Raw genomic sequence first — 25,122 nt, forward strand, 5'->3', positions numbered from 1 at the left:
TTTTCAAGTATACAGTTCTTACACTGATTGTTCGTTGACACAGATGTTTCGGTTAACTTTGAACTTCAAGTAGCACAAATATACAATATATCTTCAAGTAAAGTCCCTTTAAACCGTGAATACGTTGACTCCGGTTTGGCTCCCTATGATGGTAGGTGATTGGATCCCTGAGCTGACTTCAGTGGATGACAAAAATCATCGTCTTTGCGGTTTACGGCACAACCATGGGACGAAAGCTCTGCGCTGGGAAAATCACATCCAGAGGAGTGAAGACAAGTGAACCTCGGGTATTGTACTTCCGGGTCGTGACATCACCAGGTAAAAGTCGTCTGGTGGAAGAAGCTAAAATATATAACATATGGTAAGCACCACAGCAAAACAAATAAGTCAGGGCATAAAACTGCTCATTTGGGTATACCATACCTCCGTAGGCTCCCATAAATAATTTGTGCTACTTATACAAAATATATGTGCTACTAAGTTCATACGTCACGTGATTAAAATAAGCCACTTATTACTTCCATTATTTCTAAAATTAATTACTTAAAAGTCTAAAGTTAAAGTATGGAAAAGATATGAAAAGTTATGATGAAAAATTATAGATAAGGAAATGATTAACTGCAGCTAGTATTTACAACTACAAATTAACAAAATGCAATGCGAAATTAATGTTATACAAAAGCTAGTATGAAGGTAATATCAATTTCAATTCAACAAAATGGACATTTTATCGATACGCTATAGACTTGCACACAAAAATTTCAAATTACAATAACATTACATACACGGTACTAGACTTGCCACATAGATTTATACATTGAATTGCAATGCAATATCGGCGTTCCATAATAAACAACGATATGTTTGACATATGTTTATGACAAAGAGTACTTTACAATTATCATGTTACACAAATTTCAGTACAAATCTTCATCTTATATAAACGAAACAATTTAGATTTCTCTTTCGAAATAATTTACAAAAGTCTGAAAAATTTAATAAATTATCCTGACATACCGCAACTAGCCAAAATCACATGCCGAAAAGTAAATGTTACAGACTTCAGTAGAATGACCAAAAATTTACTAAATGAAAATCGTAATTCAAAAATTATACAAAAATCTAACAAATAAACTTCTTACCTCGATTGAGCATAAATTTCTACCAAGAAAAATTAATTTGACGTAAATTCGTCTAAAATCGAACGTGGTGTGCGCTAGGCATATCTAGTCCAGTCTATTTGTAGGGTAATGTCCCGCCAAATACTAAATTTCATGGAACTCACGGCTTATGCGTGTACTCTGGCTATTTGTATTTCCACGGGAATCACGATATAGCCGGGAAATCTGACTACTTTGGCGCGAATTGAATAGAACAATTGAAGGCCCATAATAGTGATTTTGGGGATAAAAAAAACATGAATTACAGAAGTTTATAAAATATCAACTTTCTTATTACTGAACCGAATTTAATAAAATTTACATGGAAATTTAAGTTATGAAATACAGAAAAACATGAGAGGTATTTTATGCGAAAAATCAGACATTTATCTCAATAACTCAAAAATTTGCAAAAAGATGATGCAATACCTGCATTTAAACTACAGATACAATGAGGCCCGTATGTCAGTTTGTGACAAAAGAAAGTTTCATATTTACTAGTTAATATTTCAATATTTCGATTTACGGAATTTCATTTTGTATTTAATGTTACCTTTCGTAAAATAAAACATTATGTGTTAAAAAGTAAATATTTTTATATTATTAAAGGGCAAGGAAAGCCTGACATAAGTTAATTTCATATGAAAGTCATTCTCAATTCTTAACGCTGAAATAATTTTCAAAACCGGACCTCTGTTAAAAAAGATAATGGAGTTTAAAATTCAAGAAAATGGTTGATCATTGAGGCAGCAATTTAAGTGTGTTTATGACTTCATTTACATGCTGCTAAATTCTTTATTTAGCAAATAGTCTTTTAAATAAATTAATTTCATAAGTTTCTTGACTGTAACATGTAAAGCATGATTCCGGTAATTTCTTTCATTACAGCTTGAAAAAACTGAGAAATCATTTTAAAGAAATAAGTAAATATAGTTCAAATATGTATCTAGTATTAACAAATACACCATTGTTTTGATGCCAGGGAAACAAAATGGTCGTTATTTTGATCAAATATTAAAATGCTCGTACCTTTTTCATTTTTAAGCCGATTTTGAAAATATGTCTATGCCAAGCATATTCTCGTCTTGATCATTATTTAGTTAATCCGCATGATAATTTATTTCATACTTTAGAGATAGTACCTAAGTTTTTCAAATCACAGGTTTGAAGTTAAAAAGCTTTGAAATGAAGACAAAGGTCCATATATTTCTCAAAAACAGAAATATAGACAATATTTTAACCAGAAGTGTGGAGTTATGAGCATTTAATATTTTCATGTTAACGAAAATTTGTGATCAAGGAAATGTAACTCTTCTTGAACATGGAGAGCATAAACATCAAAGGGACATAATATAGTCAATATTTTCTAATTGGGTGCATTTGATTTAACTTTCAACTTTGATCTGGATTGCTAAATAATGATCCATGATACTGTGTGCTAAAAATTTAGAACATCTGGAACAGCCTATTAACAGCAAAACAATGCTTTAGCAGAATCTAAATAGTTAAGCTCTAACTGGGACTCGAACCCAGGACCTCTCACACCTAAGGCAGACACTCTACCACTTCCCTATAACAGCAATAGCTAATAGCTATGCAGTTTAATTGCTGGATTACATTGCGTGAACTGGAACAATAATCGGTGAACTCCGGATTATCGGCGTATTCGCTTTGTTACCTAACGGCAATTTTTGTGTAAAGAAAAAATATAATCTAATGCTGCCAACGCCATAATCGGTCAAATCTGCCCAAATTTCTCTGGCGTCTTGTTCAGAGTATGAACTTACTAACTGGTAGTACCAGTGAAATATAACTTAAACTGAATCTTTTATATTTGCCCTTTTTGCAGCTGTCGAACGGCAAAGACGGTGAGTTTTGGCCAAATATAAGTAATTATTTTACTAGTTTTGAGAGGATTTCAATTGATGGGAAATTACAGTTACAAACTAAATACCTTTCTGCAACACATTGAGTCATTAGCATTCACTGTCAATCAGTATTATGACTAAGATCGACTGTCATTCATTCATTTCAAAGTTTCATAGACAGAGTCTGTTGTTTACATTTTTTTATCGTAACCGGTGCACTTGTAAAAATCACTTTAGTTTGAAAAATCAAAGTATGCAAAGAGCTATAGTACGGTCTCTACATACTTGTCACAATGCATTTGATAAACATTGTCCTCTGTTTTCCTCTATTTTCGAAGTTGATGTCAGAAACTGCAAAATGTATGAACTATTTTGAGGCTAATTTTCATAGCCTTTTTGGTTCGTTAAAAAATTGTATTCAATCATTTATGAAGAAAAAAAAAACAAACGTTTCACATTTACTAGTTAATATTTCATTTCAACGGAATTTTATTTCGTATTTACTGTTACCTTTCGTAAAATGAAATATTATGTGTTAAAAGTAAATGTTTTTCATATTATTAAAAGGCGGAAAGCCTGACAATAAGTTATTTTTATATAAAAAAACATTCTCAAATCTGAACGGTGAAAGAATTTTTAAAATCGATCCACTGTTGAGAAAGATATGGCAGTTTAAAATTTAAGAAAAGGGCTGATCATGGAGACAGACATTTAAGTGTGTTTGTGACCTCATTTACACACTGTTGAATTCTTTTTTTAGCAAATAACCTTTTATATAATTTTAATAATTTCATAATTTTCCTGATTGTAAGATGTAAAGCTTGGTAATTTCCTTCATTATAGCTTAAAAAATTAGAGAAATTATTAGATTAAAAAAGGACGTCATTTTGATCAAAGATAAAAATGCTCTTAACATTCTCATTTTAAGCCGATTTTAAAGCAGCATGCCTCCAGATCGTTCGACAACAACAAATGTGTTTTTTTAGATATCTTGAAATAAATGCTATATTTCTTAAGAATGTTTTAAAACTTTTAAAATTACTGACAAACTTTATGTTACGGAAACACATGAGAATTTGCTGTTTTACTACTTTTTACGATGAAAATCGAAAAGCGTTTTTCACGCTTTTACTCCAGGTAAACTGTCTTGATTATAAATATCTATATTTTGAAGTCATTATTCACTACTTCAGTTGTAGTGCTCTTGGTTACGACGACGAGAAAATGTCTTAATTGCCGCGGCGGTCCGGGGTTTGATTCCCGACGCGGTCATCTTTTTTTCTTAATTTGGAACTTTTAAAATATTTTAGAAACAAAAATTCATATTCTAATGTTTCTAATAAGACCAAACTTCAATTTGAAAGAAAGATTATTTTTTAGCCAAATCTGGAGGCATGCTGCTTTAAAAATTCTTTTACTTGTTTTAAATGATATAAGAAATCCTAGCAGACGGGATTAATATACGGACAACTTTGCCTTTGCCTTTTAGTATAAAATGAAATAGTACCTCGTAATTATGAAACAACAAAATGTATTCTTTTATATCTAAATAAAAGTGTCGGATTTACTTATGGGGTATGTAGTATATCAACCTCAATGAATTACAATTTTCCACAGGGTTCAGTCCACAATATGTTGGTTCACCATGCTGCTTGTTTTTGCATTGATATTTAACATATGCAACAAACTTACCACTACTATGTAAATAAGACAAAACAAAAAATGAAAAATAAAATCATTACATGTTACCGCATTCAAATTTAGAACATACTAAAATCCGAGTTGGTAATCAATAACCATATGTTTAGAAATATAAATCCTCTGAGCGTTGTAAATATCAGCAAATGAACAACGGTAAGTTTATTGACAAGTCATAGTTATCTTCAACAATTACAATTTTATTGCTCATCTACTTTATTTTGTGCATTTTAGTCAGATAACACTACCATAATAAATCTTAAGCGCAAACCATTTGACAGCTTAAAGGATAAATTGAGAACATAACACTAAAAATCTTTAAAATTCATCAATCGCACGCAACTGACATGTAATTTTTCGTTTAACTACTTGATATCCCCGCTACATGTTATTTATACACAAGTTATATATTGCCTCTGATTTCTACTTAATGCTAGCGTTGCTGTGTACTCTAGTACCTAAGATATCTACAAAGCATAGAAGAAGTCCTTATCCGTATTGTTTCTGCTTTTCAAAACATGAATTGTTTGAGTCATGCTGCTGCTTATAATGGTATATAATTTATGGCAACAATGCATGGATATATGAGCAAACTTGAACAGAACCTTTAAGAATGTTCGCTTTAGCGTTTTTCACTATTAATATCAAATATGAAGGAAAACCGGATTGTATGGCGACTGTAAGCATGCTCAATATTACGTTCAGAATTAACGAAATAGTTTTCTAATATAAGAATTAATAAAAACAGACTGAACTGTTTCATCAATTTGTCATGTTAGTTGCTCATTGCAAAGAAATCCCCGTTAAGCTTGTACTGATCTAAGACAAAAGGTACTAATGTTTGTTACATTAACATATGTGAATTTCAGGCGCAATTAGTTAAAGTCTACAGGAAGAGAATAAGTTTTGGTGACAACTGTTCTCTTGTGTGTAACAAACTACGACCATTTTTAGCTCGACTATTCATAGAATAGTAGAGCTATTGGACTCGCCCATGCGTCGGCGTCCGCGTCCGCGTCCCGATTTGGTTAAGTTTTTGTATGTAAGCTGGTATCTCAGCAACCATTTGTGGGAATGGATTGAAACTTCACACACTTATTCACTGTGATAAACTGACTTACATTGCACAGGTTCCATAACTCTGTTTTGCTTTTTTACAAAATTATGCCCCTTTTTTGACTTAGAAATTTTTGGTTAAGATTTTGTATGTAAGCTGGTATCTCAGTAACCACTTGTGGGAATGGATTGAAACTTTACACGCTTATTTACTGTGATAAACTGACTTACATTGCACAGGTTCCATAACTCTATTTTGCTTTTTTACAAAATTATGCCCCTTTTTCGACTTAGAATTTTTTGGTTAAGGTTTTGTATGTAAGCTGGTATCTCAGTACTCACTAATGGGAATGGATTGAAACTTCACAAACTTGTTCACTGTCATGATCTGACATGTCCAAAGCTGGTTCCATAACTTTATTTTGCTTTTTTACAAAATTATGCCCCTTTTTCAACATAGAAATTTTTGGTTAAGTTTTTGTATGTAAGCTGGTATCTCAGTATCCACTAATGGGAAAGGATTGAAACTTCACACACTAGTTCACTGTCATGAGCTGATAAGCACTATGCATGTTCCATAACCCTATTTTACTTTTTTACTAAATTATGCCCCTTTTTCGACTTTCTTATTCATTCAAGCGACAAGGCTGTTAAATAGTCGAGCGTTGCTGTCCTCCGACAGCTCTTGTCTTGCAAGTTCTATTTCTCATTTATTGTAGAAAGAAACTACTTCGGACGCTTTTAATTTCAAATACTACATTTTTGGAGTAGATCTGAAAGACACTTATTTTCATTTAGAGACCAAACAGGCAAGATAACGTTTCACCTGCTTATCATGCACACAGTATACTTTGTAAAGGTTTACGCTTTTTAAAATTTTTATACAAACCGAGAAAGATCTTTTCGCAAAGTTATTTCATAAACGTCGACAATCGGATCGTGACAAAGCACACAACAATGCACACATATCCTAGCATCTAAAGCGAGTATATAAATCATGCAAGACAGTTTATTTATTAACGAATAACATGAAATATGTGTTGTATTTACTTTTGCTAATTTATGGTTTAAATATCCTTTTGGAATTAGATACGTGCATATTGTAAATTACTTAGGTTTTTGATTGCCAAAGAAAACTACGTCTTAATACGGCTTTGATATTTAACCAGGGGTTGGAATGAATTATGACTAAAATCAAAGAGTATTTTTCAGTCTAATTTACTTGTCCCTGGTTACGTGCACATTTAGTTGACAAACAATGTAAAGTGCTGTACTTTGCACAGATACTCGAGGAATTTCGAGAATAATACGAGATTCGCAATGAAACTGTAAAAAGTGAGACTTTCTATCAACATCGTATTTGCAACTTGACATAATGTATTTATTTCCAGTTGTTTTAAATGTGAAATTCAATTTATATGTTTATTATATGCGTAAACAATTTTAAGAACTATATTTTATGAAAACTACATAAAATAATTGCCTCATTGATGACAATATACAAAGAAGGTGGTCATTTCAAGAAGAGGCAGCAAAAATCAATCATTTGATCGATGAAGTTTTCAGGTAAATCAGTTTTCTGGATCTTGATATCTTTGAAGTTAACAAAATTGCGTGTACATAAATTATGTGGAAGTAGTAATATATTTTGCCATCTAACTATATAGCATTTCTTAAAAATTCAAGTGTATTGCCATATCCCCGAGACTATACTTTTTAGAATTTAAGCCCATTGAAACCGATATATATCATCGCAAACTACAATTAATAAGTTGTCAAAATATGAACAGTATATGTGATGATTTGTAGCGCCAGAATGAATCCACTAACCCTTTGTGGATTGCTTTCTTGACAGTGTCGCATAGTGAACACCTGTGAGTGTATATGTGTGTGTGTGCGTGCGTGCGTGCATGTTGTGTTGTGTGCGTGCGTGCGTGCGTGCGTGTATGTGACGTTTAAGAGTAAGGTGCAATAGTTTTCAAGAAATCACAGGAACACATTTTTATCCAAAAAAGCTGCCAGGAGGCCATCTTACATCCCATCCGAAAAATGTATACGTGCGTTAATTACCTATTGCCCTCTATGTGTGTGTGGAGTATCAAGGTAGATGCCATCACAAGTACCCTAGCTGCGCCTGTACATGCAGCTGTCGTGTTGACTACCCACCGGGATTCGACCGTTATTTCTCATACATTTATACTTAACAAATAACACACAACTTTCGATTTAAATGTTTCTTTAAAATATTCTGAACATGCCAATGATATTAAAACAAACGATACCGTTTTTAACCCAACGGAAGTGTATTAAGCCAGGCTTAGCAATGAAAACGACGAAATACGTAAGGACAGATTCCCGGTGTGTGTAACCGTTATCGCTTTCCATTGTGAATTATTTCAAACAAGAGAAATAACGGTTGAATCACGACAGGTAGTAAATACGACGGCGGTATGTCCAGCCGCAGGGTACTTGTGGGTGCAATATTTTTTTTAAATGGGATGATCATTTTGTTGGCAGACGGACAGACAGACAGACAAACACGAAAGACGGACAAGGGTCAACCTATAGTCACCTCCTCTTTCATCTCATCGACATTTTGAAGTCGTCAGGTAACATTTCTTCGCGTTACTTACATAGGGAATCGACAGACGGTAAATTTCCTGCATGACATAGCAGGTAGCAGGGACCCTGTGTATACTTTTAATTTCTAATTCAGTATTTTATGCTAATTTATGACTGTAAAACCAACACGGGATACTTGCATGTAAACCATTCTGAAGCATTCAGTTTATAATTTAATTAGGTAGGATAGCGAGTCACAGACCCTTTCCCCTAATGGATTAGTACATGCATAGCACGAGGGGTTAAACTACATTAAATTACATTATATACATGACGATTAATCAGTAGAGACAATCTGGTATGTAGTTTTTATTTTATTTTATTTACGCCCTTAAAGGACATAGATCGCCTACTGTAGTCGCAAAAATGGAATACAGTGTCAGTCGCAAATACGAGTTCAGATCAAATATCAAAATTGTAAAGTCGGCAGACAGTGAATGTTTTTATACCTAAGAGATAAAAAGTAATTTCTTTCAAAAACGCAACAGACATGCAACATCTTATTTACCTATATTTATGAAGTATGCATTCTTATTTCAGAAAACATCATGGATTACTGGATTGCAAATCAATTTGACGTTATGTTCATTTGTTTCGTGACTTGGTTGAGTGAATTTTCATGCAATGAGTGTGATCAGTCAACATTTTGTCAGCATTCTGTAAACATTACTTGTCTGTTTCATCTATTATATCACCATATACACATATTCATGTTAGACTTATCGTTAAACGTAAATACACATACCGCGTAAAGCAAAATAATTAATTTTAAGACGATGGCATTCCTCCGGCCTGTCTGTTTATTGTTTAGATCGGTCGCAACAGGAAGAGGGGAGTAAGGGCGTTTATAGGGTGTGACTATGCATACCGACGAGCATATATGGTCCGCCAAATATTCTTTGCATAGATTGGTGACGAAGAAATAAACACACAATATATTAAACACATAAAGTAGTTCTTATTTTGAAAATATGTGCCGATTATTGCGTAACTGTTTATCCCTATAGACGTATTTCCTAATATTAATAACAATTATCTATTATTATATAATGGGTGTTCTAGAATTAATGAGCCTCTTTTTTGGCAAGATTGCGCATTGAAAATTATACAGAATATACTGTAACATATCTATCCGCCATTTGAAGATAACTTTGACATTGTCCTCTGAACACCCCTTTCTCTTCGTAGTAGTTACAGATAAACGAGAAACAGGTCAATAGATATATACAACCTGTTGAATTCAAATGTAAACATAAAAATTATCCGCTACGACATATGTCTGTATACTGAAATTATTGCAACAGATAATAAATAGAGAAAAAAAGAGGGCACATTTCTACTAGTCGTCTGTGTTTTTTTATTTATTGAAAAGAAATTAATAAATATAACTTTTGATAGAATCGTTTTGTACATGATATGCATTAAGGTAGAAAATTATTATAGAGTTTTATGAAAAACTCGATACACTACAGACAAGAGTTGAAAGTCTGGAGTAACGTTCCGCTGTATCAGGGGGTGGGGTGGGAGAAACTCGGATACAGACACATAATTTCAATCTAGATTTTCACAAATATTTTAATGTCAGGAAAGATAAAAAATGGAAACCATAAATGGTATTTAGTCTTCTCTTTACTTATGCCCATTCTGTATCAATAAAAAGAAGGTGTTAGTTTGATTGAAAAATAAATCTATGTTCTCCTTGAAGTGCGGCCAATGTGTTTGTGCATTTGATGAAAACTATATTAATAAGCAGTTCAGTTACCAAAATGAGACTAGAGACTAGTCCTAAACGAACACTATGACTTTGGTCGATTAAAAATCTGTTTTAACAAAATCTGTCTGACGATTTAGTCTCTAAAGTCCGTTTCGTGAACTGGAACTCATGTGTAAGCTAAACTGAATAAGGCTTATTAAAGGAAATTCGAACATAATATTACTGACTTTTAACTTAAGCAAGCTTTCGATATTTCTGATACGGATAAATATTTATTAAAAATACCTTTACAGACTATAGCGTTGTCTAAATTCAGAAATTTCTCGCTGTTATTGTTGTTCAGCATCATTTGTAAACCTATCAATTAACATTCCTTATACGTGAGTGACATTTAATTAGAATAATATTGTCGTACACTGTTAACAGAACTGACTTCTCATTTATTAATTCATTAACTACATAACCAAGCATTAAAGTGAATCTCCCACAAAATAACAAATATACAACAATTTTAACACAACATTCTTGTTGAAAATTACCCATACCTGTTGCGAAGTATAGAAAGTTGATAACGTCCCTTCATTGCACCTTAAGTATCGGGAAAATATTGGTTATCTATAATCTTGTTTCTATTCGTGATTTTAATTCCACATGAAACAGTAATGACGAGAAAGTTGGTTACTTATTCCTTATTCCTTATTCCTTTTTCGAATAAGGAATAAGTAACTAGGTACTTTTTGTTACTTATTCCTTATTCAAATGCGAATAAGTAACAGACACATTAACACCAGATAAAGTCTAATCTCCTACAAAAACGTGTTCTGAACACATCTCATATCTATTTCGCCAAGCAATGATAAAAGTCGAATAAGGAATAAGTAACTGGATTCATTTAGTTACTTATTCCTTATTCAAACGCGAATAAGTAACAGAAAAATTTACAACAAAATAAAGTGTCATCGCGTTCACTATTTCTCCAGCATGATTTAATTTTTCACTTTAAGACCTACTAAACGTGTTCTGAATACATGTCATATTGTTTTCTCCGAGAAATGAAAAAACTCGAATAAGGAATAAGTAACTGGCGTTATTTCGTTACTTATTCCTTATTCAAACGCGAATAAGTAACAGGCAAATTAATACCATATAAAGTCTCACCTCGTTCACCATTTCTTCAATATGATTTAATTACTCACTATTAGACGTACAAAACGTGTTGTGAACACATGCCATATTGTTTTCGCCGAGAAATGATAAAAGTCGAATAAGGAATAAGTAACTGGATTCATTTTGTTACTTATTCCCTTATTCAAACGCGAATAAGTAACAGACAAATTTTCAACGAAATAAAGTGTCATCGCGTTCACTATTTCTCCAGCATGATTTAATAATAAAGCTCACAGTTACACCATACTTGGTCGTTCTTTGTTTGTTTAAAAATCAAGCAACTTAATTTCTTCTTCTGAATTTCAGAGTAAATTGCTGCTGTTCACTACACCACAATTATGCATAACGTTTAAAAATGGAAAACATGGAATCGAAATATTTGGTCGGGAATTCCCGATGAAATCCTACATGCTGGTACTTGAATAGTTTAAGTGAACATTTCCGTATGAATAACGTCTGAAAAATGCAAAACTTCGAATCGAAATATTTGGTCGGGAATTCCCGATGAAATCCTACATGCTGGTGCTTGAATAGTTTAAGTGAACATGTCCGTATAAATAACGTCTGAAAATGGAACACATGGAATCGAAATATTTGGTCGGGAATTCCCGATGAAACCCTACGTCATTTGGTGATCAAATTCGTACAGACTACACAAAATGTCATGTTTTGTTATAAAAATGCCTTTATTTTGACCGCTGAAATACATTTTGGACCAAAACAGAAAAAAAGATTTTCCGTTTCTATTTTGGACAGTGATTGTTAGATAGTTTTTTGAATAAATTTGAACAAGCATGCAAAATTTCATTCACTATCGATTCCGTTTGGGCCTTACTCGGGGCGTTGAATTCTTCAGGTGAGGAAGCCGTCCAGCTGGTTACGGAAGGTCGGTGGTTCTTACCTGGTACCCGTTCCTGATGAAATAATTCACCGAGGAGCACCTGAGGTCTTCTTCTACCAACAAAGCTAGAAAGTCGCCATATGACCTATAATTGTGTCGGTTTGACGTTAAACCCATTAAAAACAAACGAAAATATATCGAAAACTGATCAAAACCGCTATTGTTACGTATTCCTTCTTAGAAAAGTATAACGATTTCTGTAGGTGATGTACCTTGCCGTTTATGTGTGTATAATAGCGTCAATTTTAAACAAAGAACAAGGATCCCATAGCTCTTTTAAAACTGCTATGTTACTAAGAAATGTCCATTTCAAGATTATTCCTGATTGCTTAATATCGTCCTACATGGAAAATGCTCCATTTCACTGAAACATTTTCCGGTAACTGTTTCGTACGTTGCTTGACCAGCACTGATTCGTCCAACGGATGCCCCCTTATACTGTGCCATCATCTCGAAGCAAAAACTATCAAAGGGCCTTATTTGCAGTAAAAATATTTACAGAAAAAATCCCCTCCTTTATGGTCATCTGCTGGTTTTTACTTTGCTTTGTATTAGGTGGTACAATGTGTGTGATTTTAAAAAATGGCAATAAATCTGGCGAGTTGTTGACAACTCCTGAAAAAAAGTAAATAATGTCACTGTACTTTTGAATAGTTATTGAATATGTGAACGTTCCGTATTAGATCAAGTTCTAATATACATGTATTATAATATTTCATTCTGATTTATTCAAACTTATAGCTACCAAATGACAAGCCAGTCGAAGTGATAAAATTTCTATGAAATTACCTCAGTGGGTAGTATAACCATCATGTTAATGGTAAAGCAGAAATTTTAATTATAGGCATGTAGTATTGCTTTTTGAGATATACAAAAATGTTCAAGTTGTGTTCAAATGCTCTAAGACTTCATCAATAAGAAGTGTGCGTTAAATGGACACAAATAAAAGATAGCTTACAGCTTCATAGGGCCCTTCCTTCTAACAAATCATAAATACAAGCTGTTTTATTTTTGGTTTATATGTGACGATTTCCTTAGAGGAGTGTATTAACACCTACGATTTCCAAACAGGCGTGCCAAGTGTTCCAAAGTTGTATCAGTTTCTCTAATGGAAAGAATGAATTTCTTTCCGAAAGTTCTCCGACACATATCATAATTCTTATTACTTTTTTAGAAAACAGGTCTGTTGGAAAAGTATCCGTACGAAACATTTAGAAAATAGAAAATGGCACAATATGGAGCCTTTTGTCACACCAGGAAAAGTACTTTCCCGTCAGAAAAACACACAAATATTTATTCATTTTAATGTGATGTTAAAGGGTTTTAGGCATGTAGAAAGGGCATACATAAAACATAAAAGCACATAAGTTTTAAACAAAATAATATATTTTCACTCAAAAATTGTTGATATGTTTAATACAATATGTTTTTTAAATGTCGTAAAGCAATAAAATTGTTAGATATTGTCCTCATTAATTGCCATGTATGGAGATAACGTTTCAATAAAACGAATAGATACATGTAAACACATTACACACAAGTAAATCAAACCAAATTATAATTTCCATTTTTTATTTCATGAATATATTCTAAGAAAATAAGAAAGAACACGTCTAAAACTAATTAAAAGTTAAAAACACACGGGACAATGATTTTGACATCGATATAATAATATCTCATAACAAAAATCACTTCCCTAATAAGACAAATGTAATTGTTATAGGACAACTAAGTACTGAAGGGTGTAGACCAACGACCACTGTAGAACTATACTTTCAGCAACTTGGAAAACAATTATAGAACGTTTCTTATAAGAAAAATTAACTCTTGTCATATCTGTTCGCAGTTTGCTCGCATGTTGATTAGCAGTATTGTAACTGTGTAGTTATAAAAAATGTAAATCTCGAGTGTTATCTTAAATCAACGGAAGACAAAATGTATTCCGACTAACAAAATAAATGTTCTTATTTGTATGTATTTGACAGACTTATAACTTGTATACATACAAGTGTTAATTCTAGTATCTTCCAAAGCTTAGGTTCGTACAAGTTTCAACTCCGTCTATAGTGTATCGGTCATCTCACCTAAAGTACACTAATATACATAAAAATAGTATCATGTAAGTAACTTTATACATTTAAAAGAATTAAAAATGCTAGTTGAAATAGAAAGTGACAGTAATAGTGCAACAGATAAATACTTTAAACCTGTCACATTTTTCGTCCTTATAACAAAATATATTGGGATGGTGAAGGTGGCTACAACAGCGGTTAATAAAAAGTCGTATCATTCAAGGCTATGTAATAGATTTGTTTGAAGCATTTTTGACTAAATATAAAGGAATATAAGGAACATATGATAGGTTTAACTACATTTGGTTTAAAACTCATATATTTTTATAGCTTTTTATCATTTTGAAGGCAGCTGTCTTTTATAAAACTGCTATGAAACATATATTTCTTATTGGGATCTAGCTGTCTATGACATTTTTTTTTCTCAATAAATCTCTCAAATAATACATATTTTGTATGCAAAGATAACAATAAATTATACTATTGTACTGGAAAAAGGAAACAAATTGCAAAATTTATAACTAGTATTTACTTATCCGATGACAAAAAGCGGTTACATTTCCGAAAAAGAAAGCCTATAATAGATGTGATGAATGCTGTTGTTAAAAGTTTATTTCTGTGTTATCCAAAATTGGAATTTCACGTCATATTACGTTTTCTCTGCCATTCAAAATATGTTAACCAACAGAGCAGCAAGAAGTACCATCAAACTGACAGCAACACCCACTGCACTGCTGCAGGAATTCGCGACTGTTACAGAAACTGTTGATGTTGTTGTTAAGGTATTGTCGGTGGCAGTTACGACAAGAGCATAGCTTGATGTAGTAGCCTTGACAAGGGTGACTCCTGTGTTAACCTGAATGAGGCCTGAGGTCGAATCAATTTTGAAATCTGTACCTATGTTTCCATGTAAAGATAAGAATTCATTAATTATTATATAATAACAGGAATAATATGAACTGCAAAGTGATTGTACGTGCAATAATTATAGCAGTCGTGCTTATTTTATCTCATCCTACAATATTAAAATGTGCATAAGTAACGTGTTTCAATTGCTATTACAATAAATTATTGTATCACTGTCAAGGACTTTAATTTTGATCCGAATTTAACATTACAAGAAGCAGTGCAGCTTTTGAAAAGTATGATAATTACCTGATATACCGTAAGTGACCGAATCACCGCTATCCGGGTCTGTTGCAGATACAGTTACCAATGTAGTATCTGAAACAAGATAGCATTTCTGTTAATATTTGGAATTTAAAGCTACAGCCAGTCCACTTAGCTCAATAGAAACAGCGCAGACCCTCAGCTCGCGGGGCCGTGAGTTCGATCCTCGGGCGAGCGGTATGTTCATCAGGACGATTTGGTAAATTACATTGTGTTTGAAATCCTTCGTCCTCCTCCTCTGATTTATGTGGGGAAGTTTGAAGTTACTTTTAGAGAACAAGTTTGTACTAGTTCAGAATCCATGAACACTGGTTAGATTACCTGCCCGCCGTTACATAAATGAAATAATATTGTCAAACGGCGTTAAACTCAAAACAATCAAACAAACAAATAGACAAACAATTACACTATAAATGTAAAAAAAAATTGACCAAACTATTTATGATGTCCACACTTTGCAGCGTTTATATTATATTCATTGCAGCAGCAGTATATAATCGACACTATATTTTTATTTAAGATAGGAGGACCATGGAAGTCCCTTGTCATCATTGCTCACTTGACACAGTTCTTACTTTGGACAACCTAGTATCATGCATCACCTAAATTGCGTTCAAACAAACAGTCCGACTGTTTTGCGGTACATGGCTTTATGGCTGTGTTTGGGGTGTTCTGTGCTTCCAAGAAATCTACCCTTACCTTTTATCTTTTATGTATAACCATAGCAAATGTGGACAATTGCATGTTAACGATGTTGTTCAGTGACCAAGTACTTAAACATAGATATCATATCCAGTATTTATACTTCAGCTAAGTTTTATAGAGACAATATTCATAAAAGATCAGGTAGAAAATAGCCATCTAGATTTTTTTCTATTATTTGACATAAAGCTCTTCTTTTGATTCAAGACAATTCAATTTCAAACTCGAACTTTATTTCATTAGACAAACGTCCTGACAAAGTTTCATCAAATGAAGACAGACAATATGACCTGACAATGATTTTCTATTATTTGACTTAGTGACAGGGTTTTAAATCTACGTTAATCCAGTTTCAAATCTGACCTAGATGTTGTACAGAAAATCATTCTGAAAATGTTTTGTGAAGACCAATTAGAAAGTGTTACTTAAATTGTCTTCTATTATTTGAGCTAGTGACAAAGTTTTGACCTAAGACTTAGTTACTGGATTTGATATCTCAATTAATCAAGTTTGAAGCTCGACATATATTTAACAGACACACATTTTGACAAAGTGTATTAATATTTTGCTGCAAAAGTAACTTCTAACAATATTTTTCTTTGAATGAACCTAGTGGCATAATTTTTAACCTCATATAACCCAGTTTCAAACATAACCTAGATTTAATAGAGACAAATATTCTAACAACATTTTATAAAAATCAAAGAGAAAATGCGGCTTGTAGAATGTAAACAAAATTTGTCTGTGATTTCACATAGAGCCGAGTTTTTGATTTTAATGAAAATCCGATAGAAAATGTGAACTTAAAGAGTGTAAAATAGACTTGTATACTATTTGAACTAGTGACCTACTTTGTAACCCAAAGATAATCCTATATTTACTGACTGAAACATTCCGACAAGAAACTATTAAGATTGGTCTAAAATTGTGACATCAAGAGGGTTAACAAATTGACGTCGACGACAACGGATGACAACTGGCGACGATGGATGACGGGCAGAGGGCGATTAAAATAGCTCACATTGAGTACTTTCTAATGAGATGAACTAACAAGTCATTCAATATACCTTGCAAAGAATCGTAAGAAGAGCTCTTGGCCGAGTTGTTAAGGTCACTGACTTCAAATCACTTGTCTCCTCAACGATATGGGTTATTGTGGTTAGGTATGCACCATAAACCGGTTTAAGCACCTCCGTGGTGTTTTTGTTACTGACCGTTCCAAGGCGGTGCCCCACTGTGATCATTTATTTGTTCGTTTTGTGTTGTATGTGTGTGGAGGGGGTGCGTGTGTATGTGTGAGGAGGCTGCGTTTTGGAACGTGGCATTCCCTGTTGGATAAATATCCTTGTTTTGTTTTCTACCCATGTGTCAAATTATGTCCAAACGAATGTTTTGAGGGGCAGCTGGGTCTTCCCACTGTATGACATATTTCATTGTCGGTGTGACGTCAAATCCAGCAAAACAAAACAAAGGATCAAAACAAAGGATCATTACTGACCTGCTAGGGAACCGTCAGCAATACAAGGATTGTAGCTTGCTGCAAATGCTGGTGCCTCATTGACGTTAGTGACGGTGACCGTGATAGTTGCTGTCCCTGAACCAGCGACATCATCTACAGCTCTTTAAATATAAAAAAAGCAATTTTATACTATATATATCCCGTATCGAATTCTCATCAGAAAGATGAAGAAACAAAAGGCTGTGAGTTCAATCGCTGGGCTAATGTCGTACGTGGATACACCTTTTCAAACTCTGATTTATGTAGGATATTGTCAGTAACTTGCGTCGAATAAAATCTATAAGACGATCCTTTTTGAAACATAGTAAAATTAAGTGGTGTCCATAATCCTAAAGGATCAGGAAATATATCAACAATGAGTCCATGTACGGGGAGATCTTTTTCATCTGCCACTAAAGGCAAAAATGGTGCAGAAACCAGACACACTAGTGGGATAATACCTGACCGCCGTTAAAGGATGAAAATACTGTATCAGAAATGTGTAAATATTATATCAAACATTATAACAAAACGCACAAACAATTCTTGCGGATGAAGAAAATAATGTATGTGTATTAAAAAATACATGCAATTACCAAATTTCACAAAAGTGAAGTTATTTGAACATATAAACAAATTTTCAGACAAACATAATCAAACAAACTAGGTTGGGATATGAGAGGGAATTCCTGCTTTGGGTTCAAACCCTGCCTGGATAATTTACAAGTAGCCATTTTTATAGGTCAGTGATTAAAATTAACACATATTGAATATAAACATAAGTACAGACAAGTATTAGCCTATAGTACATATTTGTGGAACTAGCAGCAACCGGATGATAAATTTTCAATAATAGAGAATTATAAACTACAGAACGTAATCTGCGTGGAATACTTTGCGTTTACGTCCTCTTAAAATTTCGTTTAATTAATTTCGGCGTGATTACGAAATCTTTGAAAATCAAAACAAGATAATAATTATCTCTTTCTAGGCTACATTTATTCAACTGTTAACAACTAAAATATAATTAGCTAATTTATATCAATCAACAAATTGTTTCTTATATAGAATGCAATGATATATCGCTTTTCATTGGCATTTTTCTTTCTTAAAAAATCTTAAGACACTGTATTTCAGAGATTTTGCGGCATTGTTTTAAATTTTTTGATAACTGTTTATTATACGAAACCAGCAAGTGATAGTTCGTAATTTATTTTAAGAAAATTTACATTTCAACATTTATATTTCCAAGGTTTGTTTAAAAAACGCACTTGTTGGTAAGGCTCTATGAGTAGAGTAGTGTATAGTATTACTTTCTTAAATTGTATATGATGGCACCATTAACCGAAAGGTTTAAAACTCTATATGCAGCTCGTCTGGGCGTGCCATGTGATGCTTAAAGCACTTGTATTCGCATTAGGGGTAAAATGACCTCAAGGGGAGGGGTGCGGTCATGACTGTTTGTTACAATAAGGCTGTTATTATTATTATTGTCATTAATAATATTGTTATAATAATAGCTATTATTATTATTATTATGTACAACGTCATTGAATATATCATTGTTTAAAAATAGGCGCTTAATCAAATTATTCAGTTTCAGTTTCTGATATGCACAATAATATCATACTTCAGACTTTGGGTTATATAAAGTTTAATCTCCCAGATGTAAGCTGTTATAAAAATTGCATAAATACTGTCATATCAATTTCTTGTTCTTTTGAAAATACATTCATGAGATTAAATTTATAAATTCTAGAGTATTTTGTCCTGGACACATTATAATATAGTCTAATAAAAATACCAACTTAATGAGTAATGTATAAGATGTTGTTGTCTCGAAGTCAAGTGCGTCAGTAATTGTCAGTGCACCAGCAGAATCCACGGAAAACGGACTAACCGCTGTTGCTAATGAGTAGGTAACAGAAGTAGCGCCTGTAGTGGCGACATATGTTTCAATTGTCGTAGCAGTCGCTTGGTCTTCTGCAATAGAAAGCGTTCCTGTTCCATCTGCCGCACTAGTAATAGTCGGCGTTGTCCATGCAGTAATTGCTGCATCTGCATGAAAATAAGAACATTGTCACTATAAACTCAGCAACGTAATAGATTGAGTAAATATCTATAATATTCATCTAGATATATAAGCAATAGCTACAGAAACAAAAAAGACATACAGTGTTAATCTGAGAAAACCGAACAACCGTCGGAGCGCAAATCTTGTTCAGTTTTCACGCTTGTTGTTATTCTCTGATCTGACTTTTTTGTAAAAACACGTTCTTGGATTTGTTTAACGTACAGACGGTATAACTTTGAATATGTGAACCATATTCTACATGAGAAATAATGGACCTCAGGACCGATATGGTGGTAAATCGATATCAGGGAAGACAACAGCTGCATTGTATTGGTAAGGTGATCGATCGATATTGATGATATTGCAATGCCGATATCTATTGTCTCCGGGCATTCTCACCTGCATGATTGGCGTGTTTTTTTATTTCAATTTCAGTTATGATAAAAGAGGATGTTTGTCATAACAAATTAAACAAGCTTAATTGACAGACATATCACTTCAGTTATTAACTACGTAAAAGATGGGACTTTTCAAAAGAAATAAAACAATTAGTTTTCACCAAAACAACTTTTAATTTATAATTACTTGAATCATAATATTATAAACATGTTACTTTGTAATAAATAAATATAACTTTTATAATCAAAATTGTATACCAAAAAAAACCTACGTATTTCTTATTTAAGAAGAACATACTTTTTTGGTCGGGTTTTCGAAGAAAAATGCGGCTTGTAGATTAGGGTTGTGCGTGTGCGGTGGGCGGAGTGTCATGTTGACCTTTATGTTAACCTTTTTGTTCATTCATTTTTCTCAACAACTTCTTACTCAAACTTCAAGAAACTCGGTCAGAATGATCTCCTATTACCCTAGTTGGTCCTAAGTGAGAATGGGGTCACTGGATCAAAGGTCAAGGTCACAGGTACCTGAACATTAAAAATGGTTTCCGCTCAATATCTGGACAGGGTTTTCACATAATACCCTGAAACTTCATACGTATGTTGCACTTGATGGGTACATTACCCCTGATGATTTCGGGGACAAAGGTCGATGTCACAGGGATATAAACGTTGAAAATGGTGTTTTTCTTACTTTATTTTACACCATTTTATTTCTTTAATTTAATTTTCTACCTGTCTATTTCTTTTTCCCCTTTTTTCTTCAATAATACTTATTAATTTGGGGTTATTTATTGTATCCCTTTATTATAAATAACTCATTATCACCTAATTCCGAAACGCCGTCAGGCATTAGCTGCTTGTTAACAAACTAATTGTAGGAAATATGAAATATTATAATGTTTTCGCTATATAGCTCATTTTTTACATAAATAATTGTTTACTTAGTTATAATATATAGTTATAAAATTTACTCCAACTATTCATATTTCTAACATATTTACAATATTTGAAACAGATATATTTTTAAAAATAACATTATTCACATCAAATACTCAAAAATACTTGTTAATCTTGAAAAATATTCAGTTTGTTTGGCAAGACAATATCAGTGTTTGCAATTACATGCAAATTTTATGTATACGTCTTAATGATAACATTTTGATCATAGACTGCTTCAGTAAATCATACGGTTTTTCTTTTCTTTTTTTTCAAAGTTTTGATGTAATTCCCAATTCATGCAATTTCTGTTTGATATCATTTACTCTTTTCATTTAAGAGTATTAGTATCCATCTTGAAATTAAATGAATCGAAAATTAGGGCAAGTCTGCAAAAGAAATCAAAGAGAGGATTTTGTCACCCTTGGTCAAATTGGTCATTTTCTCTTTTGACAATCAGCGTATATGGTTTACATGTATTTTGCCTTATACAAGCACACATTAAAGATCTGTATAAATTTATCAAAACATATTTCACCAAAGCATACAAACTGTTGGCAAAATCACAAACGTTTCGAAAACTTAAAATGGTAAATTATATCTTGCATTTACAAATAACTATCCGTAATCGATACGCATGTATAGCCTTATCAGTGTTGTATGTGTCTGTGTTGTTTTAGCGCTCCTTATTTAGTGGTAATTGGCAGCTGAAATTACAGGTCCAATAAAAATGATATACGTGTAATGCATAAAACATTTTATTATTTCAATGAACTTTAATTTAATTCAATAAGCTTACAGTCTAGGAATGTGGTCATGTAAAATGATTTTGAACTGAATACTGTATCAAATAATCGACTTATAAAAGTCATAAAAATTATCTCTGTATTAATCTGACCACTATCGATTATGTAATGCAGGATCAAAATTTTCGCTCGAATTAAGGAATTCCCAGATTTCGGTTCGTCAGCATTTGTCAGGAACCGAGACCTTTGTGTTGTTTGGACATTAATTTGGTTTCTCAGGATTCGATTTTTCTAAGATGACACCACAATAGTATTTCCTATATTTTAAACAGTATTTCGAGTAATATGATAATTGATTTCACTTGCTATATGAAAAGCTACATAACAAGTATCATATATTCAGTGCTTAGCTAGTCAATAAATAATTGATTCGTAGGAAAATAATAATGTGCAGCACGGAAAATTATAATCAATTTCATTGCATGTTTGTCCCTGTTAATCGCACGTGTTGGACGATTGATTTTAGAAGGTATATTTTCTATTAATTCGTCGCGAAGAACATATTCCTCGCCTAGGAAATATCCTTATCTAAAATCATACTAAACAAGTATAGCAAATTAATCCAGACTTTGTAAAAAGCAAATTAGAACATATTTATCAACTAATCATTTATTTATTAACTATTTCACAAAATGTATTTATCATATGATCCGGTGTGTAATTTTGCATATTGTGCAGCTCAACTGTAATGTAAGCTATCTTTGCATTTATTTCTGTGTTTTCTATATTCAGTTACCTAACAAAATTTAAATTTTGCTTTTACACGCTTCTATATGCTCTGTTCATACAATAAATGAATATTCAAATAAATCTGTATAACAAATCCATCATTATTATCATTAAATACTATTGATCAACTTGTTCCGTTTTGACATGTCAGATGTCTATTTTAAAGTACAGCATAATTTAAAGATAGTACCTAAGATTTTAAATTATGGAAAAACGGCTACAAATTAACGCACGTTGCTTATGTATAACAAATTAAGACCAAGTATAATACTTAAGTCTTGAATAGATCATTTCGAGGCACGTTTTTTAAGATTTTCAGAAACTTCTATTTAATTTCCATGTAGCCGCTCTTGCAGCTATCAAGCCATTGATAAATATTTAATCCCCAATTGTAACTTGATTATTGCGTGAAGAACTAATCTAAATGCAAAACAGTTGTAAAAAAACGACAGTTGTCAAATACATACATATTGTATGACAACAGAAAATGTTAATAAAATAAATTCAGATGTACTATTCAAGTTGAAATTTAGATATAATGTTACTTGCACCATCATATATAAAACAAGAAAAAATACAGTATTTTTTCCACGAAATGACTTATCACTACGTTTTTAACCATACATTTACTTCGTTAATCATTTTATCTTTTGTCATACATGTGTACAGACAAATGCAGGGTATGATTATTTTGGTCATTGATTGATCTCTAGTACTATGTCTACATAATTGTTTTGTGGTCTTAATTCGCAGTCGATCTTTATTCGTTCTTGAATTACAGGAGTTCTGGCGTCATAACGCAGCGATTGTAAAATACATGAATCTAAATGGACATGTTCAAATAAATAGTTAGATATTAAAGTTATAGTTATGTTAATAAAAAGAAATTTTCAATCGCTAGAACAACGGATTGTTTTAATAAATACCCAGAAGCTTTCCTTTTATAATTGTTTGTGGTAGTTTCAGTAGCACTTTGATAAATCAAAATTGCCATTTAAATTTTATATGAGTGGTATCAGTAACCGCATATAATAGTGTTTAATATTGATATGAAACTCTCGAATACTTTTCTACATTGCAAATGAGACATATGTACAGTGTTCCGATCATTATACAATACAAATAGTATTGTGAAAAACAAAGTGAATATGCGTACAAATAAAACCGTAAAACTTAGAATATTTTGTATAGTTAGTTCACGCCCCCACCCCCGCAAATTATAAAGTATAGGATATAATTATGATAAATGCAATGAATGATCACAAACAGAAAAAGAAAATCGTACGTTTATGTTTTACATTCCTTTAGGCGTTTTTGAGAGGAAGACAAGATGTTTCTAACATTAACCTAAGAACAAAATTACATAATGACCCTTGCATGATGCAAAGAAATTGTCGAAAATCGAAATATATTATTTTTAGATAAAATTAAAACAGTTTCTATTTCTTTTAATTCAATAAGAAAACGTAAAAATAAATTTTATTTTCCTTTCTCTTAGGAACATAATGCAGATTGCTACTACCAAACACAGTTTATAAGATTATAAAAAGTTGGATGCCATTAAAATTCAAATTGCAGAATAGAAATATGAGAATTTTTGCGTTATGAAAATAATTATTAAAATAATGCAGCATTGTAGCTATTACCTCCATTCTGGAAGAAACAGGCAAAAGCCAAAAAGGCAGCTGAAATCCAGGCACTCTTCATTTTTGTTCCACTCAAAAGACACTCAGTAAACCAAACAGTTAAGTTAGTTGCTGTTGTCTGGTAGGTGCAGTTCCATTTATACCCTTATCCCCAGCGGTTTCTATGGTCAGACGTAAATATTGATAATGTCCCTGTCTCCATGTGTGCAACTAGGGAAACATGTCAAAACATTACAGAATGCATAAAGCATTCGTACTGTTACAATCGCTTCAGAAATGTACGAATCAGAACCCTTCCGTAAAGCAATATTACAGCCAATCAGTAGTGTACACGTTCTTCGAACGCGAATGATTAAACGTGGGCGTGTTTAAATTCAGGTAGCTAAGATACTTTAACATGAACGTCGGTGATCTGATTTTCTTTTAAGAGAAATAACATGTGTAGACTTGTAGTTATAAATTAGAAAAAGTGAATAAGCAAATAGGAGGATATTTTGTGCTTCAACTGCTAAAATGATATTTCATTATAGTTTAATAATTTCAGACACAGCAGTACTAGTGGAAATGGGTAGTTAAGGAAATCTTTTGCTTGCAATGTTGTTTGCAAAAATACCTACACATATGTAAATGATTTATAAAATCAAATGGCCACAGATATTTACGAAGAAAAATGTTTTGTTACCAATGACAGCAACACAAATATAAAATATATTCCATAAAAAAAGACTTTAATAAAAACACGTATTGGCAAGGGGGATTATTTACGGAAAACCATCTACAGTTATTACCTTAATAAAAATAAATTGACGGACATCGTTGATCAGAAATTTACGAAAAGCCCTTGAACTATATTATAGTGTTAACAATGTATTGATGTCTGTCTTTATAAATAATGTTAACAAACA

The 25,122-nt window shown here is 32.5% G+C and overlaps 1 protein-coding gene across 1 annotated transcript; it reads right to left on the reverse strand.

Annotated features, from left to right (window-relative positions):
* Positions 1–14,769: 14,769 nt before the first annotated feature.
* LOC128550772 (protocadherin gamma-A5-like) lies at positions 14,770–24,443 on the reverse strand. The gene is made up of 5 exons (XM_053530522.1): positions 24,218–24,443; positions 19,437–19,686; positions 17,629–17,750; positions 15,414–15,482; positions 14,770–15,155 (listed from the first exon to the last, which is right to left on the reverse strand). Exons 1-5 carry the CDS (start codon positions 24,276–24,278, stop codon positions 14,926–14,928), a joined length of 732 nt encoding a protein of 243 aa, XP_053386497.1. The 5' UTR covers positions 24,279–24,443; the 3' UTR covers positions 14,770–14,925.
* Between the last annotated feature and the right edge of the window lie 679 nt (positions 24,444–25,122).

The sequence above is a fragment of the Mercenaria mercenaria genome, chromosome 18 (genome assembly GCF_021730395.1).
Source record: "Mercenaria mercenaria strain notata chromosome 18, MADL_Memer_1, whole genome shotgun sequence".
Lineage (NCBI taxonomy): Eukaryota > Metazoa > Mollusca > Bivalvia > Venerida > Veneridae > Mercenaria > Mercenaria mercenaria.

Bases quoted from the DNA above. Each gene is read 5' to 3' on its own strand.
- LOC128550772 (XM_053530522.1), bottom strand. From the start codon at position 24,278: ATGAAGAGTGCCTGGATTTCAGCTGCCTTTTTGGCTTTTGCCTGTTTC. The intron at 19,687-24,217 runs GTAATAGCTACA...ATTTTCATGCAG, and splicing joins CTGTTTCTTCCAGAATGGAG to ATGCAGCAATTACTGCATGG. The intron at 17,751-19,436 runs GTTGGTATTTTT...TTATATTTAAAG, and splicing joins TCTTATACATTACTCATTAA to AGCTGTAGATGATGTCGCTG.